Here is a 23,833-nt window from a genome sequence, read left to right as displayed (position 1 = left end):
TGTGGCATAGCCAAGAACAATGCAAGCATTGTGTTAAAAGCCGAGTGCGCACGTATGGTCATTGCAGGTTATTGCACGTTTTGTACTCAATGCTTTACGCATATCTGATATTCATTCTGAATCTACTTTTGGGTTCTCCCGGCAATAAACCCATTAGGTTCTACTGCACTGGGAGCATGAGCACGTTTTGCTAGAGTTTTCCAGATGTTTTATGACACAAGTGCAAAATGATTATGAGCAGGAAAGTTTTGAAGTCTTAAATACAATTTTCACGATATTACTTGCCAGATGTTTTATTGCATTAAAAAAGAGTCTCTCATTCTCAAACAGGTATATAACACGTTATTTAATCTTTATTTTTTTCAATATTTAAAATTATATTTCTTTTTTTATACTAGTTTGATGTACTACTTATATTTTTACAATTAATCAAGTTATTCTTGATAAATATATTCAACTTTAGAATATTTATATTGTATATTATTAATACTGATATAATATTAATTTAAATATTTACAATAGTTCAATTTTATTCATAATTTACAAAGCATATTATCATAGTTTGTATTACAATGTCAACCCAGGAATCGGGTTTAATAATATGTATTCTAATGAATTTAAAAATTTTGAAGAGCAATATCGTATCAATTACATTTTAATCTTTTGATTCTGTATGGTCTACAGCCATATACGACTTCTACAATTAAGATTGCACTTTTAATGAATATTTCACTTAAAGCTCAGCTAGGAAACATCAACCAAGCGTCAAAAAGGTATAGATAGATTTAATAGCATTGAATTGATCACAAATTTTTTATTATAGAACGAGAATTTTTGTTATATACTTTGTACTTTGGTGTATACTTAAAGGTATTACTACCTTTGTAAAGAATAAAGAATAAAATAAAGCTTAATAATGATCTAAATGGACGTCTCAAATATTTTCCAAAATATCAATGAAAGACACCATGTACCATCATAAATATTGCTTAATTCATCATAAATATTGCTTAACTATATGTGTGTTTTATTATTGTATTTTTTTATCAATATATGTTTTTTATTAAACGTTTGACCTACTATTAATAAGCATATTACCACAAGAATAATAATCCATAAACTTTATTCGGAGTAGTAATCTATACTATTTAAAATATAATTTTTTATTAATTATTATAATATATATTTTTCGAATGTTAATTAATGTAATCATTACAATTATAAGAACTATTGAATAAACATATTTAATTATATATATGTTATATAATATTTCTATATTTTTACTATTATTTACACAATTATTTATATTTAGTTCTATTAATGTGTAAACATATTTAAAGCGTTCTTAAAAGAAATTAATTAAAATGGTGATTACTAATTGTTCTAATTTTTATTATCTTTATAGTAAAAACGTTTAATAGTTTAAATCAAATTTAATAAATAGAAGAGTTTAATAAATTTTCTAATCTTTTTTATCAAAGATCAGGTTTTTAAAATATTAAACAATTAAATTTACCGCTATTTTAATTTGAATTTTAATATTAATTTTAATCTATGTAAACATATTATACCTGCGTGTGCCAACGTCACAAAAATAAAAAGAAATAGAAAATAGGGTTACATTTCAAAATTATTAAACATTTACTTTAAATTAATTCTCAATATGTTACAAAATATATTTGATGATTTAAAGCGGATGAATAAACGCCAAGTAAGATTACTAAAGTTTCATTTTTTTTAATTTTACTTTTGATAATAGTAAAAATCAAATTTGGTATAATATAATAGAGGATCATATTTATTTTAATATAACATTATCATTTTATATTTTCTTTTATATCTTATTCATTCTTAATTTTTTATAAAAAAATTAATGTAAACAAAAATTTAATGCTTTCTTATTCTTAATTAACTGAGGATTATATATTACAAATTTTTATTTTACTTCATTTTTAAAAGAAACAGAATTGAGTATTTATTAAGACAATTATTAATACAAAATAGACAAATAAATTTAATAAAAAATCTGCATAGTTTTGATGATTTACATGATTCTTTTATTCCAAATTCAATATATCAAATTGTGGTTAATCATTTCAAAGTCTACTATGAATTGATATATTTTTGTATTAAATTATCTTAAGGATTGATGATCAGTTTTACTAACCTATCTATTATTTTAAATCTATATAAATAAAAAAATATAACTTATGTAATTATAAACTTCATTTTTCTTTTGTCATAAAGTGTATTATTGTAAGTGAAATTCTGATTTTTTGTGTTTGTTGTAAAATAAAATGATTAAATTGAAAGATGTAATTATAATATTACTACTACTAATAATAAGTTTATAAGAAGAATAAATATCTGTTATAATTTAGTATTATAAAAATATATTTTTTAAAAAATATGTTATTCTTATTAATTAAATGTTGTATTTAAAATTAAAAAATGGAATTAATATTAAAAAATAAAATAAAAGTATTTGTCAATCTGTTAAAATACTTCAAGTTAATTATTTTCAAATGAACAAAAATTTATTTTATTTTTTATCAAAATAAATGAAATTATATAATTCAAAGAAATAAATCGTAATATATTAAATAGTTTTAAAAATTGTATTAAATGATTGTATTTGTAATTAAGATATTATAATTTTATTTAAATGAAAATTCATTTTTTTAGCTATTATATCAAATTTTAAGTTTTGGAATGATAGTATCTTCTGCTTTGATGATTTGGAAAGGATTAATGGTTGTCACTGGAAGTGAAAGTCCAATTGTTGTTGTTTTAAGGTAAAATTTAATATAGTTATTGTAAGCAGCTTTATTTCATTTTGTTAATACAACTTATATACAGCAAGGAAAATCATACCTTTAAAATAATTGTTCAAGTTTTATTCTCAAATAATTCATACATTTCATTATAACATATTTTCATATAAATAGCAATTAATTTATATTTTCTTATTTCTGATAATTTTATTTTCTAAGCTTCTTTTATTTTTAAATATTTACAGTAATACTTTTGTTTATAAATTTTTATACTTTATACGGTTACTATAATAAAAATTTTTTTTTTACCAATATTAACAATTAAATATTTAAATATTGTCATCAGAAAGTATATAAAAACTGATGAATGTGAAAAGTTGAAACAATTCTTTTTAATTACAAATGTGAGAGTTCACAAACAAAGTGCAAACTTTATTTGATTAAACTTACCAAAATTTTAACTATCAAGTGAACATTGATAACTGCATATATTTTTTTAATGGATATTGATGTCGTTCACATTATTACCATGTCTGGAAGAATAATAATTATGTTTTTTAATAATACAAAAATCTAAATCATTATAGAGTTCCCATTTTTGCAATTTATTTGAAGTGTGTGGTATCTTCGTATACTTTAGCTTTTGCTATTAAAAATAGTTTATTAATTTTAAAATATTGCTCTAGATTATTTTTTAACAAAGTATATTCTTTTCAACATTGTTTTTAATTGTAAATTGTATTGTAGATTGAATGAAGGTTAAAGCAATTAGAGTATTGTTAACTCAAATTATTACATAAAAAAAGTTAAAGACCATGTATGGAACAAATTAATTAATTTTATATTCATTTCTTTTTATTAGAATTTTTATCTTAACTTAAATTTTCTTATTAAATATTAGTCACGTGCTTTTTATATTTATAACACGAAACGGTATTGAGTCAATTAGTTATACATTTATTAAATTTATTATATTATATTAAAAATATATGAAAACTTCTAATTGAATCATGGTGAATACCAATATTTGTTATTACCCACTATAGATACAAGTAGGTTTTTCAGACTAAATGCATATTCTATAAATAAGAAATGAAGTAGCAATGACAATAATTTTTATATAATTTAAGTTTTTCATCAAAATCAAATCAGCTCACAGTTTTTCATACTTTATGTACAAATTTAAAAAATATAATGTAAAAGATTACATTGAACAATATTGTAAATTTACTCAAGTCATTTATATACGCCATTTAAGATTGTTAGAGTGTGCTTAGAAACTGTTATTTAATTTTGATGGTCAAAAATCTCATGAATCAATATTTGACCATTTATTACAATCTGAAAGAGTATTTCTAAATTATATTTGTTTCCAGTTGTACTTCTGTTTAATATTTAAATATTTATGTTTAGCTAAAATTTTTGACAAATATTAGTCCGTTCCTTTTTGTTGAAACGTAAATAATGCTTCTTGAAAATAAATATTTAAAAACTAATAAATATTTATATATTTACGTGTTTTCGATATTATACAATTTGATGTTTATTTTTAGACTTATTCTATCAATTTTCGTACGTTTATAATTTTTTATATTACTGTTTTGTAATATTCAGTTGGACGAATCCAAATAAATTCATGCTAACACTGATTACAAATTAAATATGAAAATTATAAAACCTACGAAGATGTGAAAAAATTAATATAATTAGTAAACTAGTTAATAAGATAAAATAATACTTAATCCAATATTGATATATTTATTGTACTTTATTACTTGCAGTAAATGAATTAAATCAAGAGTATTTATTAAAGATACTTTGACGAAACAAATTATTTCGTGGTAAAGATTTCATATATTTCACTAGGTTTTCAATTTGCAAGCGTTAATAACCTAAAGCAATAAGAATCGTATTTCAATCCTATTATCCTATTCTATTAATCTGTCTTATTTCCGAATACTTTATTGAATTTTTTACAAAACACTGTAAAGAGATTTGAGGGCTTAATATCGAAGCCCTGCTGTTATATTATGATATAATGTACAAAGATAGCTTTCAAGATGTATCCTTATGATTTTATGGTCTCTAATAATTTTGTACCTTTTAAACTCATCTCAATTGCAGACCACCAAGTTCAACCAAATGAACCAAATTTATATGTATTTATTATTATATATACCTTTACAAAATTGACATAGCATCCTATTTATATTTTTACGAATTTAACATATATATTTAGTTGCATATTTAGTTTGTATCGAGAAAGGGACAAAAACAAAACAATATATACTACAATATTAGTGAAATATTACGGAATAGTATATGATGCTGATATAAGTTATATACAAAAATATTACATGTACATATATATATTCGTATATAAATGCATCAATTTATTTAGAATAGTTCACTTTTATATACATTACTTATCTTCGTAATATAGTCAAGTTGGATAAAAACAATATTTACATTCTACTAAAAGAATTATGTTAACATTGACTGTTTTATTTATATTGGGTTCCAGTATTAGGAGATAATTACATTATAAAAATTATGTAATTTAAATTAATTATACTTTTACTACAGTCTTAAATGCCGATTTTCCAATTTAACTTAGATTTTTCAGTTTATTTTCCACTTTTACCAAAACAATAATATATTTTCAAGGATTTCTTTATTATTATTGTTCCTTCAATTTTCTTTTATTTATAATAAATGTCACATAAAATCGTAAGTGATAAATTTTTAATCACTTCGAAATTTTACATATATACTTATTGCATTTTCTAATATTCGGGAAATTCTTTTAAGTGGTATCAGATTATTTACAAATTTTTTATTTTCTTTGATCATAACAGGCACTGTTTAGAATTTTTATGTGAATGCTTATTTATATTATAAATTACAAAGGGAATAAATAAAGAATATATTGATCGCTAATTATTACGAATTAGTCGAATCCAAAAGTAATAGCATTTTGTATAAATATATTTACATAACTTATTTCAATATCAATACTATATTTATAATAGAAGTTATTGACGTTTTTAATTATTGAATTATAAATTAACAAGAAACAACGTATAAACTATAGAACTTAACTGTGATATTTATAATTAATATTTATATTTATTATTTAATACTTATAATTTCAAATCTTCAATCATTTTAAAAATTTTTTTTTAAATTACTCTATAAATGTAGACAATATTATTTAACTATATAGTGGAAGTATGGAACCAGCATTTCATCGAGGAGATTTACTATTTTTAACAAATAATCTGGAAGAACCAGTACGAGTAGGAGAAATAGTCGTTTTCAAAGTTGAAGGTCGTCAAATACCTATTGTGCATAGAGTTATGAAATTACATGAAAAGTAAGTACATCATTTGTATACATATTATATAATAGAGGCATTAAAGAGTTTATTTAATTGATTATATAATGTCATTATATAAATTTATATATGGTTTAATAAATTAAATATAATATAAATAAGATATTGTATAGACTAGGTAAAGAGAATTTGGAAATTGAAAAAAGAAGTACCTATAATGTTATATTTAAATATAATACATATGAATTTCTCGATTAAGGCTTATCAATATAGTACTTTTAGAAGCTTTTAGATTTTACAAGTTTTTGAATAATTTTCTTTCAGATTTTAAAATTCAATATTCTTATTATACATATGCTCTTCTATTAAACACACTTTGGTAAATTTCAACAATATATTAGTTTTTTACTTATCTAGTTAGATTTGAGCCTTTTTCCAACATAAATACAATTATATCGTAAATATGTAAACTTAAAGTATTGTTGCCTACAGCGTTCTGGACAATTCTTTTTACTTGAATGTTGATCGATATTCAGAAATCCGAATTTCATTGATTTAAAAAAATATTTATTTGGTTATAAATTACATAAATTATATATTTTTGTCTATCAAATGTTTCAAACATTGACAGCATAGTTATCAACTGGATTTCTTGCTTGGTTTAATAACTAGCTTTTATATAGATATTTCATTAATTTTTTTGCTTATTTTTATAGAATGTACATATTGGTTTTTTTGTCTGTTATTTAATTTAAACTGTAATTTTTGATATTTTACGCACATTGATGAACGTTCCACACATTGGAAATTACTAGTCTCCATATAAGTAACTTTGTAATTGTACACTCTTGCATTAATACAGTTGATATATCCTATGAAGCATTTTTCTGGACAATTTAGAATTTATTTAATATAGTATTTAGTCGCATATTTCAGCTTTTATAATGTGAAATACAATTAAAAAACTAGTAAAAAATTGTATAATTTGTATGAAAATTAATTGAATTAAGTAATTAATTTTAAGATTTTTTCTATATGTATTGTAAATAGTATATGCTTAACTATCATGTAAAACTTATGCATGGTTGATCTCGAATTCTATATGTAAATATGATACGTAATATATCTTCAGACTTTTTTATAACTCAGTCAACAAAATATCAATTTTTTTAAATAAAAATGTCAACATAATTGGATGAAACTTTCTTATCAGTTTAACAAACATGTGTATATTTTTTACAAGGTCACAGAAAATTAATATTTACTATTGAGTTACACAAAAAAAATTACAAAATTAATATTTAAATTAAAATGTAAAAAATTAAACTAAAAACATTTTATGTAAGCAAATTTCATTCGTAATAAGTTTAAAAGTATTGATACTTTTTACTTCATATTACTGCAGTAGCTCTTTATATTACATAATTTAAGTGTTTATTTAACAATTTTATAACTTAATAGTTTTATTTTGTTTAATCAATGACTTAATAAATTTCTTTACAATATTAAAAAAAAACAATAAAAGGAATTTTGAAAAAAAATTAAAAATAACGTATTCAACATAAAAAAATAATTAGTGTACTTATATAGATATACTTATATAAAATATCCTAATAAAATTTTTTTTAACAATTTCAAATAGTAAGGGCAATTTAAAAAAATGTTCCAATAATTACTTTTTAACAATACATATATTTAATTAATAGAATTTAGAAAATATATTAAAAATTATTTGGAAATATATTTACATATAAATTTTACTATTTAATGTAAATGTATATTGTTTGCATATAAAAAATTGTTCAAAATCGTGCAATAATTCTATTCTAACACATTGTAAAAAATAAATAAAATGTATTGTATTTATTATATCTAAAAATATTACCAATGAAATAAAATGTTAGTTTTTAATTGTTTTTATTTTATATATAGATATACACATATATATATATATATATATGTATAAATTATTAATGATTTTTTCAGAGGTGGTAAGAATGGTACAGTAAAATTCTTAACGAAAGGTGATAATAATTCTGTTGATGATAGAGGATTATATGTACCAGGTCAATTATGGCTTAGTCATAAAGATGTTGTTGGTCGAGCACAAGGATTTTTACCCTATGTTGGAATGGTTACAATATATATGAATGAATATCCAAAGGTCAAATATGCGATTCTTGCATGCCTTGGAATATATGTTTTAGTACATCGAGAATAAGTACACGAATACAAATAAAATTTATCACATAAAATTTATATACTACTTAAAATGCTTATATATTTTTTTCAACCCTTTACAATAAATATCACACAGAAAACTAAATAGATATACTATATCTATTTAGATATACTAAAAATAAAATAATCAAAGTATAAAATGTAAAAATTTAATTATAATAATTTATATTTTTTTCTAAGAATTGTAATTATGAAATTTATATAAAATTTAGGTACGCAGATAATAATTATAAATAACGAAAAAAAACTTAATGGTTTTAATTTTAGTCTTGTAATTACAATTGATTCTTTTATACAAATATATTTTAAGATTTTTGTAATTTAATTATATAGCTATTATATTTAATTATAATTAAAAATACTTAATACAATTTAAAATAATACTGCAACTTCATTCACGTGACCACTAATAAACACCATCATTTTAACTAATATACGGGCGCAAAAAGAAGATAAAAATAATGAAGTTGAAATGTTACCCGCAAAAAATTGCGAATTCTTTTTCACAAAACTAAAAAAAACATAAGTTAAGAAATATAAAAGGTATGTTAAAGGTATTTGCTAATATAAAGTAAAAATATAAAATAAAGATAAAGTGAACAATATGCAAATAAAAAAGATATATAAAGTGAACAATATGCCAATATATATATATATATTTAGAATTCCATTATCCGGTGGTCAAAGGACCAAAAGGATTGGATTAGACTATGACCAACAGTTGCCTGGTGGGGCAAAGAAGTGCGGACAAATGGAAAGGATAGCGCATTTATTCAATAATTACATGCATGCTTATTGTGCTTTTTATTGCAGTTTATTTTACAAACTATACAATAATAATAATTCTAAGATGGTGTTGAAAATCTGTGAGATTTTACCATTCCTTAGTGGTTTTTTTAAAGTGAAGATAGCATAGACTGCAAGTCAAGGTTAGAAGTTGTAAATCTCTAGTTCCTCTTGGTGTTGATTGAGAAGTGCAAGGGCGTAAATCCTTGACTTTCCTTGTATAGTGCCACGTATGGCCCTTAGTTACGAGTCTCCTATTGATGACGAATATAATGATGTCTTCATTTTATCTTGGTAGTGTGTGCTGTGGTACTTATTGAGATACCGTGGAGATTGTCTCCTTAATCCAGAGTACAGTTCCAATTACAACGACGTCTTAGTGCTTGAATACAGCGACATTTAATACAGAAAGTTGCAACGCCTTAATCCAGAGTACATTCCGATTACAAAAATGAGTTTGATAACCTCGGCCGTTCGCATGACTTCACGATAGTTCGTGACAATCAGTGTCAAACTCGGCTGACACGGTTGCGCCATCAAGTGGTTTTTGGTCAATTAAGTTTCACAGAAAATTAATGTCCTACCTAAATGTATAACAAGTGCGTAGGTGATGTACAATTTATTTAATATTCACTATTGAAATGCAATCACCACTCTTGACTGCTTAGCATGGTGCACTGTCTGGGATCAGACTGAAAACCTCCGTTGGATGTTGGGTGGAGGTATTGCTGGCAAGTTGAAGGGACAATACAATTATTCAAGACTACTTGTAATATTTATTTGTCTTTCCCTTTATTAAATATGATAATATAATAAATAATTAATGATCATGAAGTATATGAGTAATGGTATGATTTATTTAATATATTTCTATATTGTTACGTGTTGATGAGTGTATATCCTTTTCGTTGTAATATGCCTGAGTGGGGTTTTCAGATGTTTTATGACACTATTGCTAGATAGTTGCGAGCAAGAACGTTTTGAAATCCAAACACAAATTTTACGATGTTGTTTTGCCATATGTTATATTGCATTGAAAAAAGGTCTCGCAATCTCGAACAATATATATATTATAATATACGATATATATATGATATATCATATAATAATTAATAAATATTGCTAAATATTATTTACAAAATTATATTTTAATGTTAATATTTTTGTGGTGAAAATTATGAAAAAAAGTATCATTTATCTATACATAATATTTGCAGAAAATAAATTATCCAGTAGACATTAATAATCTAATTATTTAACCACTTTATTACTTACATGTTATAATATAATATCAACTTATTACTCTTAATTTATCTTATACAGTAAAGTTATAGTTAATTTAATAGTTTTATTTAAACTAATTATTAAATATTCAAAAAAAGAACTAATTTGATGAAAATCTTAATGAATAAACCCATGATTTTAATTCCTATATCCAAATTCTATTATAAAATATTTCAATATTAGTCATAAGAAATTATTCTTTTTAGTAATGCTAATTAAATTCTAAAATGTAATATTGTTGAATATAATGAATAAGAACAAATATTACAAAATATAAAAGTCCAAAAATCTCGTATAAAATCAAAATTTATTTGTAATATTTAAAATAATAATACATAATTTGTATTATTTAAAGACTAAATTTCATAATTAATAAAGATAATAAAATCCTTTTACAACTAATAACATGATATTGAGATCGCAAACAAGTACAGCATTGATAATATATATAAGGCAAAATGTACCATTTTGCATAAAGCGCAAGAAATTGCATAATTTTATTATATACAAAACTATACCTACTATTAGTATGCACGAAGATAATTCAGCCACATATTTGCTAGTGGTATAAATAAATAAATACTAATTAATATTAATAGATTTGAATTTACTATGCAAATATTGTCGACGGAACGATGTAATGATAAAAAATCGTATTAGATATAATCATCGTATTGACCAATTATGTACATAGCATTCTGAAGTAATTTAAAATAAATAATATATCAATATAAAATTATTTGATTTCTTCGATCCTCTTATGGTTGAATTTTATTATTTAGTTTAGTGATTAGACATTGCTATGCGAAGGCTAAGCAGCCTTGTTAAAAGTTCGAGAGTCTAAGCTTTGAGCTAATCGAGAATTCTGCGAAAGGAAATGTAAAGTTTCTGAGAACCGAGGGCCTCAATTACATGCTCCAATTCCGAACACCATTATTTTGTATTTATTGTATTATAGAACATTATAATTTAAAATAAATAGTCTACTATTTAAATTGATAATATATATTAAATAATAAAATATTCTTTTAAATTTTACAAATCTATAAAAAATTATGGCTAAATTAATGTATACTAGAAGCTTTAATAATTATGTTTTAAAAATTAAAAAAATTAACAGTGTTAAAAAAAGATATATTATACTGTAAATTTTTACTATAAAATAAATTGTATAAAATAATGTTTATACACGTATGTTTTAGTACGCATGCTAAACAAATTAATAACAAATTTTTAAAATCGATATTAATTAAGATTTATATAAAATCTAAAAATAATTCAATATATATATGGGTATATAAGACATCAATGAGATTAATATTAAAGTTCATAAACGTTTTTATACTTAATATTAAGATGAATCTTTAAAACATTTTCTAAATGATTGAACTATAAGAATCAAAACATATAACAATGTTAGACTATCAAACATCACGAATTTACATAAATGTTATATAATATACCCATTAACTCTTATGTTTTTTTGTTTATCAAAACTTGAATTTATATATTTTTTCATTGGAGCTTTTGTTGATTATTTTCATTATCTGAATTGATTATATATTTTTTCTTAACTAAAATTATACTAAAAAAACTTAATTAAATATTCGTTATATATTCAAGTTTTTAAAATAATAACTTCAACAGTAATAATTTTAATTTTAAAATTTGCATAATTATTTAATTTATTCCAAAATCAGAATTTAATATTTCCATTTAATTTTGATCCATGTTCTTTTTATTATGATTGTCGCATTATAATTTCTTTCATATAATTTTTATTTTATAATTATATTTGACATTTACATAGTTCATTTGTTATTTGATTAATACAGCTACTAGAATCAATTTTATTTTTACTTTGCTTTAACATTATATATATAATTTTTATTCTTAAATTAACTTATTTCTGATTATATATACTCATTTTATGTAATATGTTTTGTCTATTTAATGTACTTGTTACTTTTTTTAGGTTTTAAGTTAAAACAATTATTGTATCTATTCAGATAAAAATAATAATCAATAGAATAACGACAGTATGTATAAAGTGTTGGTTATCTTTGTATTCGAATTTATATCCTCTGTCATCTTAACGTTCTGTATATTTTAATTTAAGGCACATTAATATTCTCACTTAATTGTAAATGTTTGTTGATGTTTTATAGTAATAAGCTTAAACCCTTCATTTATTTTATACCATAGTTCAATATATTTTATACTGCAAAGAGTTTAAACAAATTCGAAGTGACTAATATTTGTTCATTATCGAATTTTTATTTTAATTTTTTCACTTTTATTATTTAATGTATTACCATATAACATATAATTTATTAAAAATAAAATTTAATTTATTACCATATAACATTTGTTGCCACCTTAAAAATAATTATTCATTAATTTTCATAACTTTTAATTATAATATTTCAATTTTAATAAATTTAATAAAAATTAATTTTGTTAACTTTACTTGAAGTAATAATGTACAAATTTTATTAATTTTTGTTGGATACAATAAAAGATCATATTCAAACTTATATGTTAAGCTCAAACTTCTAAAGCGCATGCGGTAAAGGATACGTTCCATTTCGTGGTTTCACTATTTACTTAAATTATTTCCGTACATTTTATATTATATTTTAGACCGTTTTCGTGAACTTGCATTTATTGTATATATTACAATTATAGATTTAAATTAATTAAGATCATATTTTTATTAGAGGTTAAATGTTTTTATAAAAATATTAAATTATTAGTGAACATTTAACTGTTTGAATTTAGTTTTTTACGAAGATTTAAAGATATACAAGAATTTTTTAATTATGTTATTAAAAAATATTCATTTTATATTATTCGGAATAAAAAATTTGAAACAACCTGCCAAATTTCTACTTCAACAAAAATCAAGATTACATTTTCGTCTGGTTAATTATTCACATATTTCCTGTTATACTAATAGTTGGTATTATTTATTGATAACATTTAATTATAATATGTTAATAAATTATATGCTAAATATAAATTTTAATTACGACCTAATTAGTATATTACTTTTTTTTTTAAAAAAGAAAAGATTAATATTATAAGTTCCAAGTCATGATCTCTAAAAGAGTTGCTTATAAAATTTAGTAAAGCAATTGATTATATTGATTATATTATAAATTTTGTATTATTTTAAAACAGTTCTATACTTTTAATATGTATTTTACATCTTCATGGACACTTTAATGAAAATAAAATGATATAAATTGAATGTAAATGGTAGCACATGTCTTAAAACTTTTAATAAGTAAAATAAATTATAGTAATTGAAAGTGTATTCAATCAATTTGTAACATTAAATTACAAACATATATAATTACTATTTATTTATTACTAAAGTGTATGAAATTAATTTGCGAATCCTAGGTTATAAATTTATAGTAATTTGAGTAATGTGATTAAATATTACATGTGCATAAATTTTATTTCGACAGTGTCCGATTAATTTTATATAAAAATTTTAAGATAGTTTTTGTAACATTCTATATAAAGTATTCATCATTGATCAAATAATATTATATAAATCATTCAAAACTATGTTTTGAATTTTCTCATGATACCTATTGCAATTTTCACATATTAAGGATTGAGAAAAGATATAATTTTGTAATTGCATTTATTTTACATTTAGAGAACTTATATAATTAGGTTTAAGTATAATGTGCAATTTTTTTAAGTTATTCAAAGTTCTTGTATATTGATTGACTTCATAGCAGGGAAGCAGGTAGAGGAATGAAATTGAAGAGGAAAGAGAAAACTTGTACATATAATGAAAATTTAGTATTTATAATTAAATTGGTTACAGATGGTGATGGATGCGATACTTGAATATCAATTTTCAGAATTGTTACTTGGTTGACTAAATGCAAAGAAACTGTATTATACCTATGTTTAACCCAAGCAATATTAAAAAGAATTATAACAACAATTTGGATATTTATATGCCTTGATTATGTGCTATTCATAAACATTTATTCATATTCCATCATTTTCAACTCCTTGTCTATTATTCCTTCTTGTTAACAGGTATTGTAAAGTTTTATAAAATATAATATATAACAGTACATTACAGGTCTAAGAAAAGCAAAATTAAATAAATGTTTATGGATTGTAAAGTAAAATAGAGATATATACTGAGATTCGGTTATTTTAAGAATCCCAAAAAAATTTTTAATAGAAACTTATTTTCAATTAGTAAAACAAATATTAAATTATAGAAAAATTAATTTTTTTTTAATTTATTGGTTTATATTATATCATATTATATTAATTTGTTTAATATAGTTCAAGTTAACAGCAGAAAGTATAGTTTGATATATTTTGTACACTCTTAAACCATATTAAAAAGTTATTATTAAAAAGTATTTTCTTCTTTTAAAAGTTTTACCTTATTTTATAATTTACACTATACATACATATTATTTTACTTTGGATTTGAATATGATTTTTTAATTATATATTATTTTGTGTTTCTAATATGTAGAACAATGATTAATAAATCATCAGTTGTAATAATAAGATGAAAGTAGCTGCTGAAATAAAATATTGCAATACTAATAAATATATAAAAAAGTATTTCATTTATAAAGTATTACCAATATTCATACAATAAATATTTATTAATGAATCTAATATATACCTTCTATTGCAACTGTTTGCACATATCACACATCTAAAATCTATTAGTTTAGATTTTACTAATCAATAACACTTACCAAATTTTATCTTAAGAATATAAAATTTAATTTTAATAATAAGAGGCATAGTATATACCAAAATAATTCAATATTTTTTTTTAAATTATAAAATTAACAAATATAATCGAATAAAATATATAATATAATGTATTCATATTTCAGACTATTGGTCACAAACTGTAAGCTCCTTATCACGTATGAAAATATCACTTATAAATCGTGTATATTTTAGTACAATTAAAACTTCAAATTCTATTAATGACAGTTCCAGTATTATTCATGAAGAAACTGAACAAAAAAAAAAGAAACAATGGTCTTGGAAAATGATGAAATATAGTCTTATATTTTTTGGTGCATCAATTAGTATGGCATGCTTATCATTGATTTATGAAATTAGTAAACCTAATTATGACGAAAATGGTAATATAATTCAAGATGAATTCAATGACTTACCTTATATTCAACAGCTATATTATAGATTTAAAAAAGAATTATCTTATTATAAAAAGGTAATTAAAAATGTTTATATTACATTCATGTACACTGGAAACACTATATTGCATAAATTACGAAATTATATTATGTCCTTATCAACAGTTTAATGAAACTAAATTTTCTAACTTTTAATGAGTTCTTCAATAAAAGTCATGGTATTTTTCAATTTTTTTGTTTATGGAATATCTTTTATGAACTTCAAAAGAACACATTTTAGTCTAATGTATTTAAAATTTTCAAATACACTAAAAAAAAGTAATTAGGTTTTAATTATTAACAAGAGATAAATTTCTATTTACAAGAAAAACAATGAATATAGAATTTGTTAAAGGGAAAAATATTTTGCATAAACATTATTTTTAAGTTGATTTATACTTAAAATATGTAAGTTTGTAACTAGATATCATTATATGTATATTATACTTTAATTGACTTACAAATAAATTATACTATATGTACATTATTTCTCTTTGATGGATTTTTTTATTGAATAAGTTGTCAATTGTTACAGATACTAATTTATTTTTAGAATTTTAGTTAAAAGACTAAACAGAAAAATCAGTTAAATTCATTGATCCAATCATACAATCTTGTAGAACAACTACAGAGCTAAAAATTATGTAATATATTAAAATTTATTGTGTGAACACTAATTACATATTTTTTTAAATATTAAAAGTAATAATCAAAATGAATATAGAATATTTATTTTTTAACCATATACATTTAGATTAGTATTTGTTTTGCTATATAAATTAACTTTGTATAATATATCACAAATTATATAAATATATTTACATAAATTATAAATAGAAATATATGTAATTAATTTGATGGTGTTAATGGTGAATGATATAAAATGTAGTTGGAATCAAAAGGTTAGAAAAGAACTTATTAACATTATAAACTAAATTGAACTTAAAATAACCTCTATTTAATACTGCTTAAACGACACTTAAATACCTTACTATACATTTTTAATTTTTCTATAAAACAAAATAAGTCACATTGAAATATAGAAAATATAATTATTTTTATTCTGATATTAAAGCTTTTGAACAGATTGAATATATTATAAACTCTTATCTTAAGTATACTGTTCATATGTAATAGACAATTCTTTTATAAATTAAGTTATATATCTTAAAGTAATTTAATATTGTATCATATTCTGTTATATTTAAAAAGTCCTACTGAAATATTAGGAAAAAACATTAAGATAGCTAGCAAAAATTAATAAACAAAAACATTAAATTACATAAGCATTTCACATTAATTATAATGTAAGATTATTTACTATTTATTGCAATGTTCTGTTTTATAGTTTTGAAATTCAATGCTTGTAATAGATAGATTTTATATGTTACATCTAACATTAGGAAAATTAATTCTTGAGAAAAAATAATATTTAAATTATATTTTAATTTTCTTTCATTAATGAATCTAAGGTTATTGTTATCAATGTTATTTTTCTATTAAAAAGTTATTAATAAACTTATTGTAGTACTAAAAAATACAATTGAAAAATAAATATAACTCAAGATACTTATAATTTTCAAGATGGATTTAAATACAAACATAAATAAAGTAACCATTAAATTACTGAATAGTAGTATACATGTTTGTCATGCAAAGCGATTAAACATATAATTAATTATATCTTTAATTATGATGTATAATGAAATAATAATTAATATTTCAAAGCATTAGAATATTCTTATTTTAAAAAAGAAACAAGTAGTATTAGAAAGTTTTGTGGATGTTTTATGACCTTTATCAATTTAATGGATTATTAAGAATAATTTAAATAATGAAATCAAAATATGATAATTGACATGTGCAGATATATTTACTTTAACTCGTGTAATTTTCGAGATTATAAAAAATATATTAATATAATAAAACTTTAAAAAATAATTATATTTAGCGATTAAATATTTTGATATACCTAGTTTAATCTACATTTTATTTATATAATATTAAACTTTATTTTCAGTTAGTACAAGAACCGAGCAGGGACAAACTTCTGCCCGATCCTTTGAAGCATCCCTACATTCAACCACCTTACACAATTATATTAGAATTAACAGATGTTTTAGTTCATCCTGACTGGACGGTAAGAAAATTGTAAATAAATAATGAATATAATTAAATTATAATAAATTCTTATTTTTATTTAACAATATAAGTATACATTTAACAATGAAAATTGTAATTATTCAAAGTTTATTGAATTTTGGAATCTTCCATTCTTGCTCGATTTATTGCATTAATAAAATTAAGGCAACTTATATTAAGTTTTATAAAAATAGCTTAAAATACTCGTATTTTAGAAGTCTAGTATTATTGTTAGAAATTATATTTTTATACAGTCATCAAGAGAATTGTATAAAAACATATATTTCAAATAAACGATAATTCAAAGAGACAAAAGAAAAATTTATTTATTAACTCGCATTAAAAATAATATTTTATTTTATCACATTATTATTCTTCTAATTTTGTAGCATCTATAGAGATAAATATTTTCATTCAATATCTAATAGATACAAATAAATAGAAAAGCATTAGTTATAAATTTACAAAAAAACTAAATTAAAAATAAAACATTTGATTATTAAATCTTAACATTTTAATCAGCTATCTAAAATCTTTGATATTTGTAAGAACAATTGAATATAAAATTTCATATTCTATTTTGGATTGTCTTGTTACTTATTATAATAAAATAATTAATTGCTGTATATTCTTTTGGTCAGCCAAATAGCAATTATTAATTTGTATTTTAGTACCAAACTGGATGGCGATTTAAAAAGCGTCCTGGAATAGATCATTTTCTTGAAACAATTGCTCCACCACAATTTGAAACAGTTGTTTATACTGCTGAACAAGGTTTGGTAAGTTTTGAATAAAAAAAATTAATAAATGATCGATAAGTGGTTGGTAAAATAATAGTGAAATTAATATATTTTAATTATTTGGCTTTACATATTGCAATAAGTCATTTTCATTTCATGGAAATTTTAATTATTTTTTGTTTTTAATAATAAAAATCAAGTTTTATAATTATTTCTATAAATGGACTCTGAAGTCTGAATTAATTTTAACGAAACACTATAACATATTTCCTATGTTCATTGTTTATTTATTAACCTTTTTTAATAACATATTAACATATAGTATACAAACTTGGCAATTTATGGAAGATTACAATAATGTAAGATTAAAAGAAATAATTATCTAGAATGTATTTTTCACAGCCATACAAAAATATTTAATATTATTCAAAATTTATAATACAATTTAAGGATAATTATATTGTTTATACTAATCTTGAATTAACAATTTGAACAGAAGTAAATAATGAGCTACATAGAATTTTTTTGGTAAGCAAATTTAATTCTATAATGATTATCTAAATACCAAAAAGTAAATATGTTCTATTGACTAAATCTTGTTTTTATTTTTAAACAAATGTTATATAGTGTTATAAGTGTTTATAAATTTTGAGCATTTTAAACATAATAATTAATTTATTGAAATGAAATTTTTGTAAAATGAAAATTTTATTTTTTATTGATATTTTCTTTATATTTAAAAATTAAAATTATTTTATTGAAACTACTAGGAAATATTTCCTTAAAATATGATAGATAATTACAATGTGAAATTTAAATAGAATAATCCTTAATTTTTTGTAATAACAAATATGTATTTATATCATGTACTAATTAAAGTAGCACTTGATTAGTACACAAAAAGAAATATTCGAAATTATGTTTTTAATATTAATATAACATTTAATAGTTATTTAAATTCGAATAACATAAAAATTGTGATTCAATATTTTTTATTTACTTATTTATTAATACTGGAGAAGATTTATATGAAGATTTATATTATTTACATGCTTTATAGTTCGCCTGATATAAATAAAAATAAAAGAAATAAAATAAGTACTAACATTAGTTTATATGATTAAATTTTATAACTCCTGTTACTATTTTCAAGTCTTACCATTTCAACGCAAAATTTAAAAATTGTCAATGAAAATAGACAATCTTATATTTTCTTCACTACCTGAATTAGTGCAGTTTTATTAAAACAATCTTTTATATAATATTTGGATTTTCATTAAACTATTAAATTAAATAAAGTCAACATCATATTTTACATAATAATTGAACAAATAATAAATCTATAATTTAATTTGATTTATTTTATAATTATTCTAATTTATAGACTGTATTTCCTATTTTGGATGCACTTGACTCACAAGGATGTATTATGTATAGACTTGTTCGAGATGCAACACGATTTGTCGATGGACATCATGTAAAAGATTTGGATGCTCTTAATAGAGATCTTAGAAAAGTAAGTAAACATTTGATTTTTGTTAATACTATCCTTTAATAGTTCCAAAATTACGTGAATAAATATTATTACAGGAAATATGTCTCAAATATATTAAGTATTAAATATAAACTCCTTGCAAATTACAACACAAATATTAATAATAACGTGAAATATAATATCAACTATATAAAATAAATTCAATTATCTTTGAATATGTTTCAAATAAACATCTAAGGATTTTTTTGTTCTCAAAGAAAATTTTACATTTCGCTTTGTAATTCGATTAGTTGCAATTTTTCTAAATTATATATTATTAAATATGTAATAATATTGTCCTTAAATTTAAATAAATTTTGAATTCAATATAAGGTCAAATTGTTAAAAGAGCATCTATTTAAAAAGATTTATTTTATAATTTTATGTTATTTAGAAACTATACAAATTTTGTTAATTTTGTTATTAGGTATATTTGAATTAGTACTGCAAATATGAGCTTAACTGTTGTCACAATTTATCTTATCTTTTATAATAAAAAAAAAACTAAAGATACAACCTTACTGATGAACCTTACGAATAGTATATAGATTATTAACAATTTCTTGCTTATTTAATCAAATTATTTTAAATTATTGAATAAAATTGTTGAAAATGGAAAGTAGACTGGATATGTATCTTACATAGAAACAATAATTTTCATTTCACGAATTATACTTTATAATCTTGTTTTATATATCATTTAAAATGTATTTAATTTTCCTAATACAGTGAAATACATATTTTGCAAACGAAAATATTTTATTTACATTTAAATGAATTATGATTTACAGGTTATTGTAATCGATTGGAATTCAGAAAGTGTAAAGTTCCATCCTGAAAATATGTTGAAGATACCACGCTGGAATGGAAGTGATAATGATACGACTTTATATGATTTAGCATCATTTCTTAAAAGTAGGATAATCTTGATGTAAACTATGATTTTAAAAGCTATTTTTTTATAATATGATAGTTTATTATTAGAATATACAAGAATACAAAATTCCTAATTTTTGTAATGAAATTTATCATGACTGCAGATTTGTTTTGAAAAAAAATTATTTGTATACGTATAATTATATAGTTAAGAAGCAAATAGTAAAATTCACATAAATATAATTACTAAATTTTGAAAAGTAAATAAATTTTAGTATACGTATCAACAAGTTATTGTATTTTTTACAGCAATATATGAAACCAATGTAGATGATATACGAGATGTCATAAACTACTATCGTCAGTTTGATAACCCTTTGGAAACATTCAGAGAAAATCAAAGAAAATTATTGGTATGTATAATGAATTAATACACAAAATAATAAAATGCTTCATATATTTGTATATTCATAGAATATGTAATTCGTAGATACTATTGGAATTCATGTATAATATAAATACTTACATATATATTTATTGAAAATTTATTTTTAAATTAACACTTCTTGTTGATAATACTAATCGGTTTCTGAATTTTTAACTGAAAACCAGAAAATCCTAATTTATTAATTGCAATCTGTTAAGTATAAATGTTGCAAGTTAGAATTATCCTTCCTTGTTTTTTACTGCCTCAAAACTTTGTGTAAATACTATTGTTTAATTGTTTATGTTTTTAATTGGATTTTCATGAAGTAATTTAAATTAAAAAAAGTGAAATAAGCTATATTTGAATTATTAAAAATATTCTAGAGTATGTACAATTTATTTAATTTAAGTAAAATTAAACCATTATTTGTTGTATTGACATACTAACTCCTTTTAAGTTATTTTTATCATGATTATCACTATGCATCAGTATTGTTTCTCTAACATTTTATATATTTACATTCAATATTAGCATTGTGAAAGGAAAATAAGAGAGGAAACGATTGATGAATGATAATAAAAATGTGAAAACTCAAGAATATATATATATACATATGTCAACTTGCGTATGTGTAAGGTTTGGCATTGAACTTTCTCGAAATGATTTTATACTTTTCTTCTAAATATACTTTTAATTAATTGTAAAGCTTATAATTTTAAAAACACACTACATCGGTCATAACAATATATATAATAAGCGTTAGCAAAAAACTATTAGAATTATTTCAAACCGAAAATTATAAAATATGAAAAAATTATAGTAATAAATTATATAAAACAAATTGAATATCATTAGAATAATTTATGTTTATAACAGCATTTAATTTATTAATAAATAATTAAATTAAAAACCATTCTAGGCTCATAAAACTATATTATTTAACTTCTATATATATAACTTTAATTAATTTTAAAAATGACTTAATCTAAATTCAAAATATAGTGATAAAAAATTATAGTAATCGTTTATTATTATATCTGTTCAAATCGCTTAGTTAATTATGAATTTAGATTGAATTTTAGTTCTCTGTATATAAAATTGACTTTACCAGATTAACTGATGGATTTTATATTTAAGTAAATTTATTGATAGTTTTAATAACTCCAGATACTAAATTGATATGAATAAAATATTTTATTAAATTAACATATTTTATTACAGATACAACTTGAGGAAGAAGAAAGTAAAGCCCACATAAAAGAGAATAAACACTTAGCATCAAAATGGCGACCTTCTTTTTAATGCAGTTATAAACATAATTAATAAAATTTATTAATATACATTATAAATTTTAGAAAAATTAAAAATATATAATATTTATATTTTATTTCGTTTTTACATTATACTAGTATATTAACAATATATGTATAAGTATATATAATATATATATATATATACATTCAACAAGCAATCGAGAATATAAAACATACTTGTGCACATATGTCTACAAATTAAACATAATACATTATAATTTATTTCTTGTGTAATTATTAAATAAGTTTTTATATTTTATTTTAAATATTTTTCTGTTGATTCTACATATTTCTATATATATTTTTAAATATATACCATACTGTTTTTATATTTTGAACATCTTTGTCATTATCATATTCTGAAAATAGTTCTAAATAAATATTTATAAAATCTAATAACGGCAACAAATACATTAAACAAATTTGTTTGTTAAAATTCAAATATCGACTCAGTTGAAATTCTTGTATACAACATTGGTATGTAGTTAATCAGTAATAAAACTTACTTCATTTTAATTATGACAGTGAAAGAGCCAAATAATAAATGGTAATAACATCTACGAGTTATTATTCATTTTGTCATTTTTTCAGTTGTTGTCAATATATATTTGCTACAAAATCAACCCTTGTTAATTCGAAAAACTAATCTGTTTACTAATGATTGGTTTTACCATTGCATTTTAATTGGCTTTAAATACTTCAGTATTTAATATTAAGATAAGATTTTCAACCACTTACTGCTCTTGGTGTTTCATAAATAATAATTTTTCCATACTCAAATTTTCTTTTTTTCTACATAAATGATATTTAAGTTACAAGCATTAACATATTATCTATTAAAAAATTTTAGATTGTAATTTACTATTTCTGAAGGGTGTTGCAAAGAAATACATTAAATGAGTATATGACTTTATGCCATAAACTAAATAATAGCTTTAAATTTGTATATTTGCCTTATATAGTGAACCAACTTTTCAATTTATATATATATATTTAATGTGAACGAAATTAATTTTATTCATATTCAGTAAGTATATAATTCTTTAAATTAAATTGTCTAGAGATGATATTAATAAATGATAAGAAATAAATAAACTATTTTAGTGTTGCATTTAATTTAATAAATAAAACTATTATTAAATTGTTTAAGATTCATGAAAAAATGATGG

General features: G+C 21.0%; 2 protein-coding genes across 2 annotated transcripts; both read left to right on the top strand.

Annotated features, from left to right (window-relative positions):
• The first annotated feature begins 1,600 nt into the window (after positions 1-1,600).
• On the top strand, positions 1,601-8,372 carry twr (signal peptidase complex catalytic subunit SEC11 homolog C twr). Its single transcript, XM_011505499.1, has 4 exons — positions 1,601-1,711; positions 2,686-2,795; positions 6,001-6,150; positions 8,098-8,372. The coding sequence occupies exons 1-4, from the start codon at positions 1,664-1,666 to the stop codon at positions 8,330-8,332; spliced, it is 543 nt and encodes a 180-aa protein (XP_011503801.1). The 5' UTR covers positions 1,601-1,663; the 3' UTR covers positions 8,333-8,372.
• A 4,902-nt stretch (positions 8,373-13,274) lies between these two features.
• On the top strand, positions 13,275-22,689 carry LOC105366897 (mitochondrial import inner membrane translocase subunit TIM50-C). The gene is made up of 8 exons (XM_011505498.1): positions 13,275-13,380; positions 15,324-15,670; positions 17,653-17,772; positions 18,446-18,553; positions 19,899-20,030; positions 20,840-20,963; positions 21,234-21,337; positions 22,573-22,689. The coding sequence occupies exons 2-8, from the start codon at positions 15,359-15,361 to the stop codon at positions 22,651-22,653; spliced, it is 981 nt and encodes a 326-aa protein (XP_011503800.1). The 5' UTR covers positions 13,275-13,380; positions 15,324-15,358; the 3' UTR covers positions 22,654-22,689.
• The last annotated feature ends 1,144 nt before the right edge of the window (positions 22,690-23,833 follow it).

Source organism: Ceratosolen solmsi, unplaced genomic scaffold (assembly GCF_000503995.2).
Source record: "Ceratosolen solmsi marchali unplaced genomic scaffold, CerSol_1.0 scaffold90, whole genome shotgun sequence".
Taxonomy (NCBI): Eukaryota; Metazoa; Arthropoda; class Insecta; order Hymenoptera; family Agaonidae; genus Ceratosolen; species Ceratosolen solmsi.
The sequence above is the reverse complement of the archived record's forward strand: the minus strand, read 5'-3'. Positions and strand labels throughout refer to the sequence as shown.

Excerpts from the sequence above, each read along its gene's own strand:
- twr (XM_011505499.1), top strand. The coding sequence starts at position 1,664 with ATGTTACAAAATATATTTGATGATTTAAAGCGGATGAATAAACGCCAA. Across the intron at positions 1,712-2,685 it reads AGCGGATGAATAAACGCCAA|CTATTATATCAAATTTTAAG; the intron begins GTAAGATTACTA and ends TCATTTTTTTAG. Across the intron at positions 2,796-6,000 it reads CCAATTGTTGTTGTTTTAAG|TGGAAGTATGGAACCAGCAT; the intron begins GTAAAATTTAAT and ends TTAACTATATAG.
- LOC105366897 (XM_011505498.1), top strand. The coding sequence starts at position 15,359 with ATGAAAATATCACTTATAAATCGTGTATATTTTAGTACAATTAAAACT. Across the intron at positions 15,671-17,652 it reads AATTATCTTATTATAAAAAG|TTAGTACAAGAACCGAGCAG; the intron begins GTAATTAAAAAT and ends CTTTATTTTCAG. Across the intron at positions 21,338-22,572 it reads AAAATCAAAGAAAATTATTG|ATACAACTTGAGGAAGAAGA; the intron begins GTATGTATAATG and ends ATTTTATTACAG.